The sequence below is a fragment of the Pseudochaenichthys georgianus genome, unplaced genomic scaffold, assembly GCF_902827115.2.
Source record: "Pseudochaenichthys georgianus unplaced genomic scaffold, fPseGeo1.2 scaffold_654_arrow_ctg1, whole genome shotgun sequence".
Taxonomy (NCBI): domain Eukaryota; kingdom Metazoa; phylum Chordata; class Actinopteri; order Perciformes; family Channichthyidae; genus Pseudochaenichthys; species Pseudochaenichthys georgianus.
Genome location: NW_027263209.1, coordinates 98,097 through 114,511, shown reverse-complemented (window position 1 = coordinate 114,511; position 16,415 = coordinate 98,097). Strand labels below are relative to the sequence as shown.

At 41.7% G+C, this 16,415-nt stretch overlaps 1 protein-coding gene across 1 annotated transcript; it reads left to right on the top strand.

Annotated features, from left to right (window-relative positions):
- The first annotated feature begins 188 nt into the window (after positions 1–188).
- Positions 189–15,419, top strand: rhogb (ras homolog family member Gb). Its single transcript, XM_034079573.2, has 4 exons — positions 189–292; positions 2,113–2,305; positions 12,878–13,048; positions 13,317–15,419. The coding sequence occupies exons 2-4, from the start codon at positions 2,177–2,179 to the stop codon at positions 13,590–13,592; spliced, it is 576 nt and encodes a 191-aa protein (XP_033935464.1). The 5' UTR covers positions 189–292; positions 2,113–2,176; the 3' UTR covers positions 13,593–15,419.
- The last annotated feature ends 996 nt before the right edge of the window (positions 15,420–16,415 follow it).

Below are 16,415 nucleotides of genomic sequence, written 5' to 3'. Positions count from 1 at the left end.
GTGTGTGTGTGTGTGTGTGTGTGTGTGTGTGTGTGTGGGTGTGTGTGTGTGGTGTGTGTGTGTGTGTGTGTGTGTGTGTGTGTGTGTGTGTGTGTGTGTGAGAGAGTGAGAGAGTGTGTGTGTGATAGCATCTCGGTTTTGTTTGGAGACCGTTTCCTCTTGCAGCACGATTTCCATAAACACAAATATCTCCCCCCCCCCCCCCCCCCAGGAGGATCATGGGACGTCAGACCATCAGCCTGTAACTGAAGAGACTGAAACGCAGCCAGCAGCCAATCAGACGCTCCGAAAGGTAACAAAGGCAACACAGATACTGAGACCAGCAGTTGAGCATCTAAAGTCACGTGGTCCTCCGGAAAGGGAGGAGTCATATGTGACTGAGGACCGGGTGTTATCGTTGACATTATTATTTACATTGAAATCACAGTTCGGACGCCGTCATGACTTTCTGTGGGTTCTGGTCATTTTGAGGTTTTTGTAGGTTTCTGTTTTCTGTGGTTGTTTCAAGGGTTTTGGAGATTTATGCTTTTTCTTTTAAATTGTTGTATATGTTGAGCTGGGTTTGGAGTTTGGGGGTTTCTCTTTTGTGTTTGGACGGAGATACTTGTGCTATAGTTGTGTTTATTTTTGGGTTAGGGTTTGTCGAGTTTTGCTTATTTTGAGATTTTTATTTATTTAATTATTTGTTATTTGGGTCGTTTCGAGGGTTTTTGTGTTTATTTTGAGGTTTTGTTATTTTAGTTTGATTTGGTCTTTTGTTTTATGGTTTTATGGAGCTTTTATCTTTAGACAGAGTTTATTTTGTGTCTAGAATGTTTTGCTTCGTTTTGTGGTTTTATGCAGTTTTTTTTGTTCTTGGGAATACTGTCCATTCTTTGAAGTTGTGTTTTCTTTAGTTTTTAGTTATTTTTTTTGGAGTCTTGTGTTTTTTGGTCATTTAGAGCAGTGGTTCTCAAATGGGGGTACGCGGACCCCTAGGGGTACGTTGCAGTACTGCAGGGGGTACGTGAGATTTATTTTATGTTAATGAAAAAGAAAACATAATTAATGCATTTAAACAAACTACTCATAGTAGATTAACTACTTTCTTCAAAGGTTCACAGAAACTCTTCCCCTCCCCCTCTCCTGCAGCCCGTCAGGCTCCTGCAGCTCGCTGAACCTGTAATGAGTGACCCGACAGTAAAGAATACACATATGTATAACTAGTGTAGCTAGCTCCAGAGCAGATAACTAGCTAAGTGTGTTGGGTCTAACTCTCAGTGTGTGTTGCTCGGCTCAGAGCTCCGTCACAGCGCGGAGCTGCGTGTCTCCGTCAGCTGATCTCTCTCTCGGTCAGACTTCACTCGCGTTTATGTCCAAATCTATCAGATCCAGCTAGTTCTAGCTAATGATACGACTGCCTGCTTATCAAAGGACACCTAAACAATAAGCGTTGCTTGGCAACGGCGTGTGGCCGCAAAGTATAGCGCAGCATTATGCATATGAGGGGTCAAAATCACTAGCTCCTAAAATGCTCATATATCTTTTTCTCTTCGTTCCCCACGCGCCGAAATAAATAAATACATATACACATTGTAGGGAAAGTAAGGACGTTTGAGCAGTGTGTGTTTTGTATGAACCGAGTCACACATATGTCTAACGCAGAGTAATAGCTGTAGCGCCTCGCGGTCAGAACCACACAGCTCTCATGGAGCTCGAGCTCACGTTTCTCTACAAGAACAACTTATTACAACGACCAGCTCCAAGCAGCTCGTGTCGTCTCAGTGATGTTAGTGCTTGGTGTTGAAATGGGTTGGCCATGAATTTAGTGACGGATTGTAAACATTTTAAATGTAGCATGAAGTGTTTCTCAGTTGCTGTTGTTGTTTTGATAACTCAGACCCTGATGGTGCAGCGCAGCACTGAGCCTCTTCATAGAGGCTCGTTGTCCCTGACACATCGTGTGTCTGATCGGGGGGCGCGGCTGCATTTCTTTTTTCAAAGGAAACATGATTGAAAAAAGTTTGAGAACCACTGATTTGGAGGGTTTTAGGTTTTTGAGGGTTTTTGGTTTTGGACAGAGTTCTTATAAAAGTAGTAAAGTCGAGTTATTTTGCTCTTTCTGTGTTTCAGTTGTCTTGGATCTGCTGCAGGTGTGAGGTGCGAGGTGTGAGGTGACCCCCCCCCCCGGGTCGTCATGCAGAGCGTGAAGTGCGTGGTGGTCGGAGACGGAGCCGTGGGGAAGACCTGCCTCTTGATCTCATACACAACCGGAGCCTTTCCTAAAGAGTACATCCCCACCGTGTTCGACAACTACAGCAGCCAGGTACACACACACACACACACACACACACACACACACACACACACACACACACACACACACACACACACACACACACACACACACACACACACACACACACACACACACACACACACACACACACACACACACACACACAAACACTCAGAGAGACACACACAGACACACACGTCTTTTTTCTTTATAATTTTGTGTTTGTTTTTTTTGTAGATTTCTGTTGTGTTTTTTCCTCCCAAATGTCTTACCTGTTTCCCTGTGTGTGTACTGATAGAGATTTTGAGGGATAACTGGTCCGCTTTTCAAATCTCCGCGCGTCCCTAACAAGCTGGTTATCATACAGGAAGGAATCCAGAGCTACCAAGTAACCGTTAAACAATAATCTACTTTAATGGTAATATGACAATGCAATACAATCAATACAAATTCAATACAGTTATCTTTGGGATCCCATATTTACCTGATACTCACGTGAGCCAGCCAGAGGAAAGAGAGCGAACACAGCGTGGTTCCTGTGTTTATACATTGCTAACAATGGGAGGAGTTATCTGATCCTCCCTTCCAGACCTCTGTGATTGGCCGCCCAAATATCACCAACACCTCACATCTTAAGTCTCCCCAATCACAGTAGCTCAGCTTCATTATCTTCTAGATCTGAGTTGAATGCAAGTCAAACCCTCACCTTCCCCCATCTTCCTTTGTTCTCAATACCACATGTCAACAGGCCCCAAATCCAGCTCACAGTTTTTACACAAATCATTTCCCATTTTAAGCGTATTCATAGTTTGCTAACATGAATACATACAAATATTTCACTACAAATCCCCCTTTTGATCTCCTTCTCAAGAGATAAACTTACACAAGGCATTTTGAAACATATCTACTGTGTCTGTCCCCCAATATCGTATAAATCTATCAGAAACTGAGACCCAAAGTACTTGAAATCGTGAAGGAACCATGAGGAGGCAGCTGAGTGCTAAGAAGCAGTCTCCTGGTGGTGAATCATCAGCCCGCCTGCCCGCCCCCCCCCCGAAGGAATAGCCCACAACGACAGCTAATAGGGAGCAGGAGATGCGGCTTTCCCTTCACGGGTGGAACTGATCAGAGAGAAGTAGACTCCTCTGCTGCCTCGACAAGTCCCTCAGCCCACTGCCAGCCGCTTCCAAGTCGTCTGCTGCATGGATGTCCTCGAGGTCCTTCTCCTCCAGTCCGCTGATGACAGCATCCGAGTCGAGACGAGAGCCAGATCCGTCCTGATGTCGTCCCCTGGTCCTAGCAGGTGGTTACCCCGCCGCACACTGGCTCCCGTGGTACGAGCTGTCCCCCTTTCCTCCTATGCGGACGGCCTGAGAGATCCGCTGGGTCACTCGGTTGGGGCCGGAGAGCCTGGGGTTGAGCCACTCTGTCCTGATGACCGTCAGCCTCCTGCGTCTCGGGTCCCCCTTTTGGCGTCAGCAACCTGTGTGGAGAAATCTGATACAAATCCCTCAAGCCTACGCTCCGGGGCCCTCGGCTGTTTGACCCACCAGTGCGTAGGCAACTTGGAGCCTGTTGGTGGGGTGTCTTAAAACAACAGACGTCTGTGAACAGGTTTTCTAAATTAATTGTGCAGCTTCAGAATCGTAATACTTGGACTGTGCCAACTAAATAAGAACCCCAACATCTTTAGGTAAACTAAATCACATATTTCAATAGCTCTGAATTTCTGACAAGCATCTGTGTTCATTTTTAAATGAAATCCTTGAGATCCCATTAAAAATCTAAATATGATTTGAACTGCTAATGTTTCTTGTAAAGAAACACACTAATGTTATGGATTCAAAAACAACCAAAATCACGATACTAACAAAGTGAATGGCTTCCTGGTGATACTACTTCTACCCGTCAGTTCTTAGATATTATCCCGCTGAAAAAATGAATACAGAATTCCAACAAACTGTCATCAAATGTCTTTCTATTATAAATGTAGATGAAATGTATATCCCCATAATGACCTAAACAATAAAGTCTATGGCTTTTACTTCTTTACCAGACTAGTTACATGATGTTGTCTAAATTAAATGTTGTCTCATTACATTACTATATTTTAGCTTAACTGTAAATATGTTCTTTCTACATTTCAAACCTCAGTTACTTTAATACCTGTTGAAACATTAGTTGAAACATTACTCACAGGTCAACTTCTTCAGTATTCCATTCTGGACTTACATCTCTCTGGCAGCCCCTTGGCCACTGATTCTTTATCTGTGTTACCTGCTATAACTCAATCAATATTAGAGACATGTCAACCTTCATCAAACAGTGTCTTATCCCCAGATATGGAGCAGGTCAATTCTAAAACTGTCAATCAATGGTCAGATTGAACAATCGAGTTGGGGCAGCAGGTTCCTTTCAGTCCCTAAATGAAAAATGTACATTGTGAAGTTTACACTCCCCCTTTTTACACATTAACTCATGTGTAAACAAAATCCTGTATGGGAAGAAAACCTTCAGGTCATAATGGATTATAAGACAATACCAAACATTTTCCCCAAATGTACATCCATCATTTCCCCAGTAAACACTCCAGTGAAATGAAGTGTTTCTCTCCATCTTTCAGTCCTAAAAGAAACAGAATCTTCATGTTTTAGTTTGAGTTTCACATTCTGCAAACCGCCACCTCCTGTGGGAGTGAAATATCAAGTAGATTAGAAACGGGTCACATGTGCGGTTTCCCCTTTTGTGGAATGTTAGGAAACCTCTCATTTCACACAGAGCCCCAAAAATAATGTGTTAGTCCAAAAATATGCTTGATTAGTCATTGTTTTAAATCATGCAGTTGCACTGATCAGATGCAGACATACACTCACTCACACTGTCAGGTTGTAAAGTCAGGTTTGGTCAGGTACACAGTCATTGACAGTGCCTACTCAAGTTACCCTGTCGGTCAGGGTCAAAGGTCAGTTGGTCTCAGTCTTTTTAGCCATGTGTCGTGCTCTGCAGAGACTTTGATGTTCCAGCACAGGCCAGAATCCTCCGTCTATAAAAATGTGTATATATGGAGCGCCATCATTTATTAATTCACAATTACAACTATAATGTTCAAGATATCTCCAACCCCTCATTGGAACAGCTGTTTCCCACATTCCCTGAAAAGTGTCTAGCCAAAAAAATGTCACTTCCCCATTGTACACCACTGCAGTTCATCCACATATAATCCACATCAAAATGTCCAATAGATCTATTTCAGAAACTTGTGCACACAATTATTATCTTGAGTCAAACCTCTACTAAGACCTGTGTAGCTCTTCATCTCTCACTATACCCATGTATCTTCAATTCTGGTATACCTAAAAAACAATGTTAACGTCTTTAACCGTGCGTGGAACCCTGGGTGTCTGAACATGTAACAATCACTCCTTCCTTTATCAAGGACCTAAAAACAGAAGTAATTTCATCAATGGTTTGTAGCTGAACTTAGGAATTATCCCTCATGGTAGGTATGTTTTTACTTTTTAACATCTCTAAATGTCAGTTAATTACTAACTAAATGGATGTCCATTAGGAGGTGGTGACGCTAGTCTTCTAAACTCATAATCTGGTGCCGTGCGCTTCCTGTGAAGCTGCAAGTAAGATTTTAAAACCCACTGCAGGGTGGGTCGAGTGACCCCTCCTCCCTATTGGTCGTCAATAATATGCACCATTACAATGGGTGATTCAAGGCCCCACATTATTTCCTATTTCAGCATCAGCCCTCTTTACTCTAAAATTACTTTTTAAATAGGAATATTTAGAAATGGACCAAATATTCAATCTTCAGAAAAGTTCTAGTGACTAGCCAACATATTTTAAAATGTCAGATGTATAAAAATAAGCCTAAATACTCCCTTACCATCAAAGTCCACATCTAGACACAAGGTGAACAGTTTTGGTAACGGACAATTTAATCTAAAAACAAAACAAAATTGGACTTGTGTCCTTGTTATTTGTTCTTCAAAATACATTAGCAAATACCCTGCGAAGTATTCGCAACATAACTAACCCTCCCTAGGATATGAACTCCATTCATCCCTTTACTCATAGTTAGTTTATATGTCTAGATCAGCGATACTCAACCCGCGGCTCGCGAGCCGCATGCGGCTCCTTTAAGTCCCACTTAAAAAAAACAAAACAAAAACAACAACATTGTCAGCATAATTCATCAACATTTCATTATCACTCACAAGTCACACACCAGTCATCACACACAGCAGTCTATTAAGCCGCCCCCCCCATCCCTCTGAACAACCAATCACAAATTATTTCAGGTTTCGCACTCTAAATTATTTCAGGTTTCGCGCTCTGATTGCAGGTGCGCGAGATAATTGCCCCGTCACACTGGGAAAACTAGCTTACAGCACTATGCAAAAATGGTAAAGGAATATAGGAAACGAAAATATGAAGAGGAATATCGAACATTTAAAGAGGACTGGGAACTCGAGTTTTTCTTCGTCTCCACCGGTTCGGGAAAATGCATCTGCCTGCTTTGTGACAACGTCATTTCACAATTTAAAAGGTCCAATTTGCAGCGCCATCACGACACAAAAAACCCGAAGTTCAGTACCGACTTTCCGAAAGGTGGAGAGTTGAGGGCGGAAAAGCTGGCGAGACTCAAACAGAACCGAACTGCTCAAAAAAACGTATTCCACACAAATACGAGTGAAAGAGCGACAGAGGCACCCTGTGGTGATCAGTAAACATGCTGTCTGTTATCTGTTGCTATGGGCAGTCAGCAATGTGTGTTTTGTGGTCGCAGTGAAAATAATAAATCACAGTTATTGCACTGTACATTATGCTTTTCATTCCTTAGTAACATATTACTATTATCCATATTCTCAAATGCATAATGGTTTCAGGGAGGAAAGAAGCGTTTTTGGATTGTGGCTCTTGCAAAAATATTTGTTCGTCAATGTGGCTCCTGATAAGGACAAGGTTGAGTACCACTGGTCTAGATTATTATGTGTGACCTAATAATCAGATGTCTTGTTTGCCAAACAAGGATATTAAACTTTAATCTTTTCAGTATTCCAGACCATCGTTTAAACAATCAGCCTCCCTTCTCAAACACTTGTTATTGTTGTACACCACCCTCTGGAAAACTCTTGCACAGTTATGCTGTCAAATCATCGCATATTTTCCTCAGAGTCTGAACCGTCTGAGACCAGCCTGTCTCAAGATCTTGTCATAATGTGAACAGTCAGTGATGCGTTGTCCTCTGCAGCTGTAGTCAATTGGATCAATGAAACTCTTGTTTTGCACTGGGATGTCCTGAGGGGGAAGGCACCTCTGGATCAATGTGCTACAATCAGCAGACACACGTTGTCCTCTGCACAGCAGGAATCCCCAAAAACTGCAGTTCCTCTTCACCCCACTGTTGCCTTGGCAACGAGGTACAAGCAAAATGTCAAACCCTCCTCAGAGATGCGTTCTTTGCACAGTTCTTCTGTTTCTGTAGTGAGCAACTCTTCACCAACACACTGATTCAGAGTACAACCCAAAGGTGGCGCACAACTATCCAGTGCAGCTGTAATCACAATAAATCAGCAACTGGAAAAAAACTCAATTTAAATCTCTCCCCCAAAGGGTTACAAAATAAAACGGCTGAGTCTATATGGTCAGGAATGCTGAAACATGTGCATGTTAAAACAAACCAATGGCAGTAGTCTACCCAGATTATTTACTTCATTGAAAGTAGTAAAACCACATTGTAAAATCTCTTTTGTCTAGTTGAAGTCCTGCTTCTAAAATTCTAGTCAGAAAAAATTAAACTTCATCTTTAAAATCTTCTTTAATTTGAAACCAAAAAAGGTCTTCCTTCTCCACCATGATCCTATCTCTACATCAAAGTCCATACAAACTGATGATTTATCTTTAGAAACCATGAGGAATGACAGTTCTCATAAAACACTATTCTTCCTTACTTCAGTTCTAAGTCAAATGAGCCAAAGAGGAAACCCCCTTTAACCACTTGCTTATTCTATTCTTTTTGAAATTGTTTATCTAAGTTGTGTTACAAGCAGGTTAGATCTGTAACAAAATACAAAACCAACTGTATTTAGCGCTATAATTGAAAAACAAGTAATCTGATCACAGTTAATGAACATATATTTTTGAACACTTATTATTGGTGGAAAGGTTTCCTCACAAAATGTAATCTCCATTACTAAAGCTAAAACCTAAAGAAATCATCACGGAACCGTTTTCTGTCCTTATCAGTTCATTGTTTCAATACAAACTAAAAAGCGTTGTGAAAACTCCCACTCTTGAGAACATCTCAACACTTTATTCCATCTGAGCACTAGTGTTTGACAGACACGCCCTATTAATCCAAAACGGTATCAATTGTGAACTTCCTTAATATGAATTGTAAATGCAACGTATGTTCTCTCTAGAACACAGATAGGACAGTAGCTGCTGAAACTGGTTAATAGCAGTTTTCTGTCAACCTAGTTAAGCATGTTGTTGTTATATCTAGTAAATATATTTTTATTTCATGTTTACTCACAAAACAATATGACATTATTTAGAAACAAGTTTTACTCTCTCTGAACTCTTCAAAACATCTACTTGTCTTTCTCTTTCCTCCCTGTGCCCTGCAGCTGCCGGCTCAAGTTTCCCCTCATCAATCACCTCTGTGTTTGTGCAACACCTCTGTCATGCGTAACCATTTAACAGATACATTCTGACTGACAAACTTATAACAACCTCCCGTTTACTTTCTAGTCTTCATAAACTTACAAACACAATTAATGTCTACTAATGATATTACAAAAACTCTAGGTGGAATAATCCACTATTATGTTCAATTTGAATCAAACTTTAACCTGCATGTAGATCATATACTCAGCAAAACCTATTATTACTTTCCCTCAACGTTACTGTATGCAATAAATGCCTCTGAAATATAAGTAAACTTCTCAGTAAATGACAAATACCACGAAATTCACAATGCAATGTTTCTTATTTATTTAAATATCTACGACACATTGATCTATTAATCTTCAATGTTATTCCCTCCTTTTTCAGAGGAAAGCTGTGAAGTGGGGGCTTTCTCGAACCCACGCCTCCAGCCTGACTTCGCATGTCTTTATCTGACTTTTCTCCCTTATCTATTAGTAATTATTCACAGAAAATTATTCCCCGTACAGTCTATCGAGCTTTTTTAGATTAATAACCCCACAGAACAAGAGAACGAGATTCCGTTCGTTTCAAAATGGCTTTTTGAAATTTGCGTATCTCTCCCTTGGATTTATAACATATAATACACTCCAGCTTCCTATGAGGCTGAAGAAGCATTATTCAGTTTCGCCCTGGATGGATAACTTTTTTTGGAAACCCACTGGACTTCCCCGACGGAAATTGCCGTATTGATTTCTGAAAAACCAACGGGGCCTTGCACCTTCGTCTTACATTTCTCGTCGCTTCACGTGTAGCTTATCCCCGAGGTTCCTAACCGTTGCTTTATCAATATTAGTAGTCCGTCGTTACCTACCTATGCTAATATATGCATTGCACCATTTTATAACATTAGTAGTCCGTCGTTACCTACCTATGCTAATATATGCATTGCATTATTTTATAACATTAGTAGTCCGTTGTTACCTACCTATGCTAATATATGCATTGCATTATTTTATAACATTAGTAGTCCGTCGTTACCTACTGTTATCTGTGTGTGATTATTCTAGCGTCCAGGACAGAAGTTTAAAAAGGACTAAATGGAGTCTCTGAGAAGGTTCAAATTGGTACTTTAATTAATGAAAAGCATGGTAATGTCACAAACAGAATATAGTCCGAACAGAAATACAGCTGTGATCTCTGGCTCTGGTAGTGAAGAAAGAGACCGTCCCCTCAGGTCGTGCTGTTTATATATATCCTCTGCCGGCTCCTCCCTGCAGGCCGACTCACCACATTTCAATATCCGTTGTTGCGCATATCAGAGGATAAAGACATTGTACATTCTATATATATCTAAACACGCCTTTTCTCTTCCTTAACTCTTTCATGACTTTTCATTTAACACATTCTAAACGCTGTAATCAATACTCCTAAAAATACAGGAAATACTTCACAGCAGTTTGGTTTCCGGTCGGTCTGAATGTTGTCACATGCTAACCACATCTGTAAACAATAACGTAATCAAATAAACTGTACCTTATCCAACAATAATAATATCTCGACGTCTATAGTTGTAGTGTTGAAATCAGTAGGTTTCGCTGTGCAACATCATATCATATCGGTGCTAAATTCACCTCTATAGTAAATGGTATATTAGCCTTATGCTAACCGGAGATGAAGGATTTTCAGAATAAAAGCTACACAACTGGTTGTGTACAAGAACTTCTGGTTTTTCAGTATAAAACAGCAATTAAACTGACTGTGTGTTTAAGGTGCACTATACTCTCAAAACATTGATTTTAATTTCTAACACTACCTATGCTAATATATGCATTGCATTATTTTATAACATTAGTAGTCCGTCGTTACCTACCTATGCTAATATATGCATTGCATTATTTTATAACATCAGTAGTCCGTCGTTACCTACCTATGCTAATATATGCATTGCATTATTTTATAATATTAGTAGTCCGTCGTTACCTACCTATGCTAAAATATGCATTGCACTCTTTACCGTAAATGACACCTGGAAATATCTTTGACAACTCTAAAATCTAGCTTGAGCCAATTACAGACCTTCGATAGAAACAGGCGTCCGTTTTACCTTTCAGTTGGATTCATAGTTGTCAAATATTATTCCAGGCGCCTCCCTCCGTCCGCTGGCTTCCAGTGCTTCCTCAAAAAAAACACTCATGACGTCACCACGTCGGAACGTCCTTACGTCTCCACGTCATGACGTTGTCTGGGTCAACATTTGAAGGAGTAGGTAGCACTTTCTCCGCGCCGTTCCTATGAGCTTGCTTTAAAAGAAGGAACACTCAAAACAACCAGGACGAGGGTTAAACAAAAATCTGTTTTAATCATAAAAGGTAATAATGCAATACAATATAATACATTACCATACAAAGCCATATCATATGCGTAATGTCAGGAGTATGCCTACTCCTGGCCTTGTTCACGGGCTGCCCCGACCTTCCGGTCCGGGTGGCGCGAGAAGAGAGGACGAACAACAAGCTAAACAAGCTATCAATACCTACACAAACAGGAAGGGGTGGAGTTTCATTTGGGAGATACCAAAACGCTGTCTCACAGGGAATCAGCGCGGGCAGCAGAGAACCAAACAGTTTTCCGTTTGAAGCAAAACACATTCTTATTATGTAACTTATCACACAATAGTCCATATGTTTTCCCGCTATGAAAGCCACAGGTGTTGGGAAGGCCTGCAGGATGCGCATCATTATATCTGGGGAAAATGTCCCTCGCAATTTGCAAAGCCTATCGATGGTTTAACCCAGAAAAACACTCAAAGGGGTAATCTTTTCACTCAAAACAGAACTCACGATTAATTCTGCATCTCCCTTCTTCAAAAATAGCTTAAAAAACACCCTTTTGATAAACATGTAAAAGTCAAAGAAAAAGACTATTGCGCTAATCTACTTTTAAGAAAAAGGGAACATTGTTTCAGGAAACTATAAAAGAAACCTCTATATTCCAGAGGAAAAATGTACTTTTTGTTGCTTCAACTATTAACACACAGGAATGTATAAACCCACACATATATTAGAGATGACATGATGCAATACACCTCCTATAGATGGGTGACATTAAAATGAACATACCAAAAATATGCTGCCTCACTTCTTCGTTACAATATTTCACATCAATTTCCACAACACTCAGAGAGACACACACACACACTCACTCACTCACTCACTCACTCACTCACTCACTCACTCACTCACTCACTCAGAGACACACACACACACACACACACACACACACACACACACACACACACACACACACACACACACACACACACACACACACACACACACACACACACACACACACACACTCACTCAGAGAGACACACACACACACACACACACACACACACACACTCACTCACTCACTCACTCACTCACTCACTCAGAGAGACACACACAGACACACACATCTTTTTTCTTTATAATTTTGTGTTTGTTTTTTTTGTAGATTTTTGTTGATTTCTGTTGTGTTTTTTCCTCCCAAATGTCTTACCTGTTTCCCTGTGTGTGTGTACCTGTGTTGACCTGTGTGTACCTGTGGTGACCTGTGTGTGTACCTGTGGTGACCTGTGTGTGTACCTGTGGTGACCTGTGTGTACCTGTGTGTGTACTTGTGTTGACCTGTGTGTACCTGTGTTGACCTGTGTGTACCTGTGTGTACCTGTGTTGACCTGTGTGTACCTGTGTTGACCTGTGTGTATCTGTGTTGACCTGTGTTGATCTGTGTGTACCTGTGTGTACCTATGTGTGCCTGTGTGTGCCTGTGTGTACCTGTGTTGACCTGTGTGTACCTGTGTGTACCTATGTGTGCCTGTGTGTGCCTGTGTGTACCTGTGTTGACCTGTGTGTACCTGTGTGTACCTGTGTGTGCCTGTGGTGCGTTCAGGTGACGGTGGACGGGCGCATGGTGAGTCTGAACCTGTGGGACACGGCGGGCCAGGAGGAGTACGACCGGCTGAGGACGCTCTCCTACCCGCAGACCCACGTCTTCATCATCTGCTTCTCCATCTCAAGCCCCGCCTCCTACGAGAACATCAAGCACAAGTGGCACCCCGAGGTCAGAGGCCACATCTGCCCGGCAACAGGGAGCCAATCACAGGCAGCGATTCATTCTAACAGGGTTTTAGTGGATGTAAACAAATGAGTTTAAGGGATGTAAACAAATGAGTTTAAGGGATGTAAACAAATGAGTTTAAGGGATGTAAACAGCAGGGTTTATTGGATATAAATGGCAATCAATTCATTTCTTTCTCTCCAAAATAAGCCTGAATATTTCTGATTAGTGTTGTTCTGTATTGATTGACCTCTGACCTCCTGCCCCTCAGGTGTCTCACCACTGCCCCGACGTGCCCATCCTCCTGGTGGGAACGAAGAGCGACCTGCGGGAGGATGGCGAGACCCAGAGGAAGCTGAAGGAGCAGAGCCAGCTTCCTGTGAGCCACCAGCAGGGGGCGGCACTCGCCAAGCAGATCCATGCCATGCGCTACCTGGAGTGCTCGGCATTGAACCAGGACGGCATCAAGGAGGTGTTCTCCGAGGCCGTGAAGGCGTACCTGAACCCAACACCTGCCGCCACCAAGAAGCCCTGCGTCCTGCTGTAGATTCAAGATGCAAGGCTTTCATCATCATGTGTTCAGAGCCAGTGTAGATCTGCCCACGACCATCTGCGGCCACAGGCTCCTCCCACAGAGCAAGAACAGTCGATGCAAAGAGAATGAACCGGGACAACAACATGTCTTCCGGTCTGAGTTAATTATTTTGAGATTTGTGGGTTTTTAGTTGGGTTTTGTTGGTCTTCGAACCGAATATTATGTAATTGTTTTAGTTGTGTTTTCTTTTCTAGTGTTGTGGTTTTTAAGTTACAACCGTTTTAATGGAAGTAAACGGCAGGGTTTAATGGAAGTAAACGGCAGGGTTTAATGGAAGTAAACAGCAGGGTGTAATGGAAGTAAACGGCAGGGTGTAATGGAAGTAAACAGTAAACAGCAGGGTTTAATGGAAGTAAACAGTAAACGGCAGGGTTTAATGGAAGTAAACGGCAGGGTTTAATGGAAGTAAACGGCAGGGTTTAATGAAAGTAAACGGCAGGGTTTAATGGAAGTAAACGGCAGGGTTTAATGGAAGTAAACGGCAGGGTTTAATGGAAGTAAACGGCAGGGTGTAATGGAAGTAAACAGCAGGGTTTAATGGAAGTAAACAGTAAACAGCAGGGTTTAATGGAAGTAAACGGCAGGGTTTAATGGAAGTAAACGGCAGGGTTTAATGGCAGTAAACGGCAGGGTTTAATGGAAGTAAACGGCAGGGTTTACTTCCATTAAACGGCAGGGTTTAATGGAAGTAAACGGCAGGGTTTAATGGATTTAGAGAGTTACGGTGCGTTCACACCGGACGCCAGGCAAAGATTCGCTTTACAAGTTTTACTCGTGTCAAATTTGAACGAAATGTGCATCTGTGTGCGGCTTTGCTTTGACTTCTTATTATGTAATCACAACGCACAAACCATTGGCTTTGCGTCCGCTGTGAACGTACCTTTAGTTCTGGGCTCTGGTTGAACTCGAACTGGTGAACACTGTGCGGTTCTAGAAATGCATTCCAGCTGATACCGCACGACCAGATCCTCCGCACGGCCTCAGGTCAGCGTTTGAGTTTCATTAGTTTGAGAGTTGTATTCCTGTAAACATGGACATTCTATTCCACATGTGCATTACATGTTTGAGTTTGTGTTTACATGCTCACACTGAACATGGGGGACACATTCACCCCAAGGGAACTACATGCTGTGAAGCCACAGAGCTCCTTGAAGGTCCCTATTATTTAAAATCCTCTTCCTCATGTCTCTTCTACATCAACATGTGTCCCCTCTTCTACATCAACATGTGTCCCCTCTTCTACATCAACATGTGTCCCCTCTTCTACATCAACATGTGTCCCCTCTTCTACATCAACATGTGTCCACTCTTCTACATGTCTCTTCTACGTCAACATGTGTCCCCTCTTCTACATCAACATGTGTGCCCTCTTCTACATCAACATGTGTCCCCTCTTCTACATCAACATGTGTCCACTCTTCTACATGTCTCTTCTACGTCAACATGTGTCCCCTCTTCTACATCAACATGTGTCCCCTCTTCTACATCAACATGTGTCCCCTCTTCTACATCAAAATGTGTCCACTCTTCTACATGTCTCTTCTACGTCAACATGTGTCCCCTCTTCTACATCAACATGTGTCCCCTCTTCTTCATGTCTCTTCTTCATCAACATGTGTCCCCTCTTCTACATCACCACGTGTAGAAGAGAATGAGTAGAAAGCCCTACAGCTTGTCGGCCTCACGGGGCTCAGTTTGAGTGTTTTTGGGGGTGATAATTAATTTAAAGTTTGTATGTAATGAGTTTTTAAGAAATAATTAAAATCAAGTGAAACTCCAGAGTCCCGTCATTTGTCCTCCAACATTTAATTTGACTCTTTAAGATGTGATTCAAGCTCTGCAGTACGGTGGCTCGTTAGGGCCATTTCCAGGTAAAACAAAATGGAAATAAGATAACGCAGACGAGGTAAAGGTAGTAATATTCAACAACAAAACACTCAGAATTAAATTAATTATAATTGGATTATCAAGAGAATATCATATGAAAAAAGAAAACTCAAATGAATGAGGAAAGAAAATGAAGTAAAGTTCCCTAAGAGCCCAGTCTGCTCTGATTGGTTAGCTGGCCAGGCTCTGTTGTGATTGGTCCACCTGCTCACAGATGTCCCGCCCCTCACTTGGCTGCAGAATGAAGCGGCTCACAGGAGTCACGATGTACAGAGGAAACAGGAAGTGAAACAAAGAGTGCGCTGATCAGTCAACGGCACATCAGGATATACATAGATCTGCATTCTGGAGGGCCAGAGACACGGCAGCTCATGGGCGCGGGGAGGGGGGTGCTGAGGGCGCTGCAGCACCCCCCTTCCCACGCCTCTGCGTCAGCTGCTTCGATCAGTAAACTAAATGGCATTCAAAGCTTACAATAATAAAACATACTGTTATATTTAGGGCTTTTGATCAGGACTGATGTTGGTTAAAAAAGTGAATTAAAATTGTAGATATACAAATATTTAATCAGTTTTAATTATTTTCTCATTTAATAAAACAATGACATTTAAAATAATTAAATTCAGAAATATTAATATGTGTGGTTATTTATTTTAATTATGAGTCACATATCCGACACGATAAAATAAACGATTATAATTCAGAAAATAATTACACTTTAGTATTTTCCCATGAAAGACACGCAGTTTAAATATATCTATTTGACTCTATATGTGATCTAATCTGTGGAGCAGACTTCCTTAAAGCAGGACAGGACTTCTGTTGCCAGGTAACAACATATTCAAATCATCAACAAACCTGCATCTGCTCAGAGAGTAAACAAATACA

What these genes read in the sequence shown, in the direction of transcription:
- rhogb (XM_034079573.2), top strand. Translation starts at nt 2,177, where the DNA reads ATGCAGAGCGTGAAGTGCGTGGTGGTCGGAGACGGAGCCGTGGGGAAG. An exon ending in TCGACAACTACAGCAGCCAG is followed by an intron (nt 2,306 to 12,877) that starts GTACACACACAC and finishes TGGTGCGTTCAG; the next exon opens with GTGACGGTGGACGGGCGCAT. An exon ending in AGCACAAGTGGCACCCCGAG is followed by an intron (nt 13,049 to 13,316) that starts GTCAGAGGCCAC and finishes CCTGCCCCTCAG; the next exon opens with GTGTCTCACCACTGCCCCGA.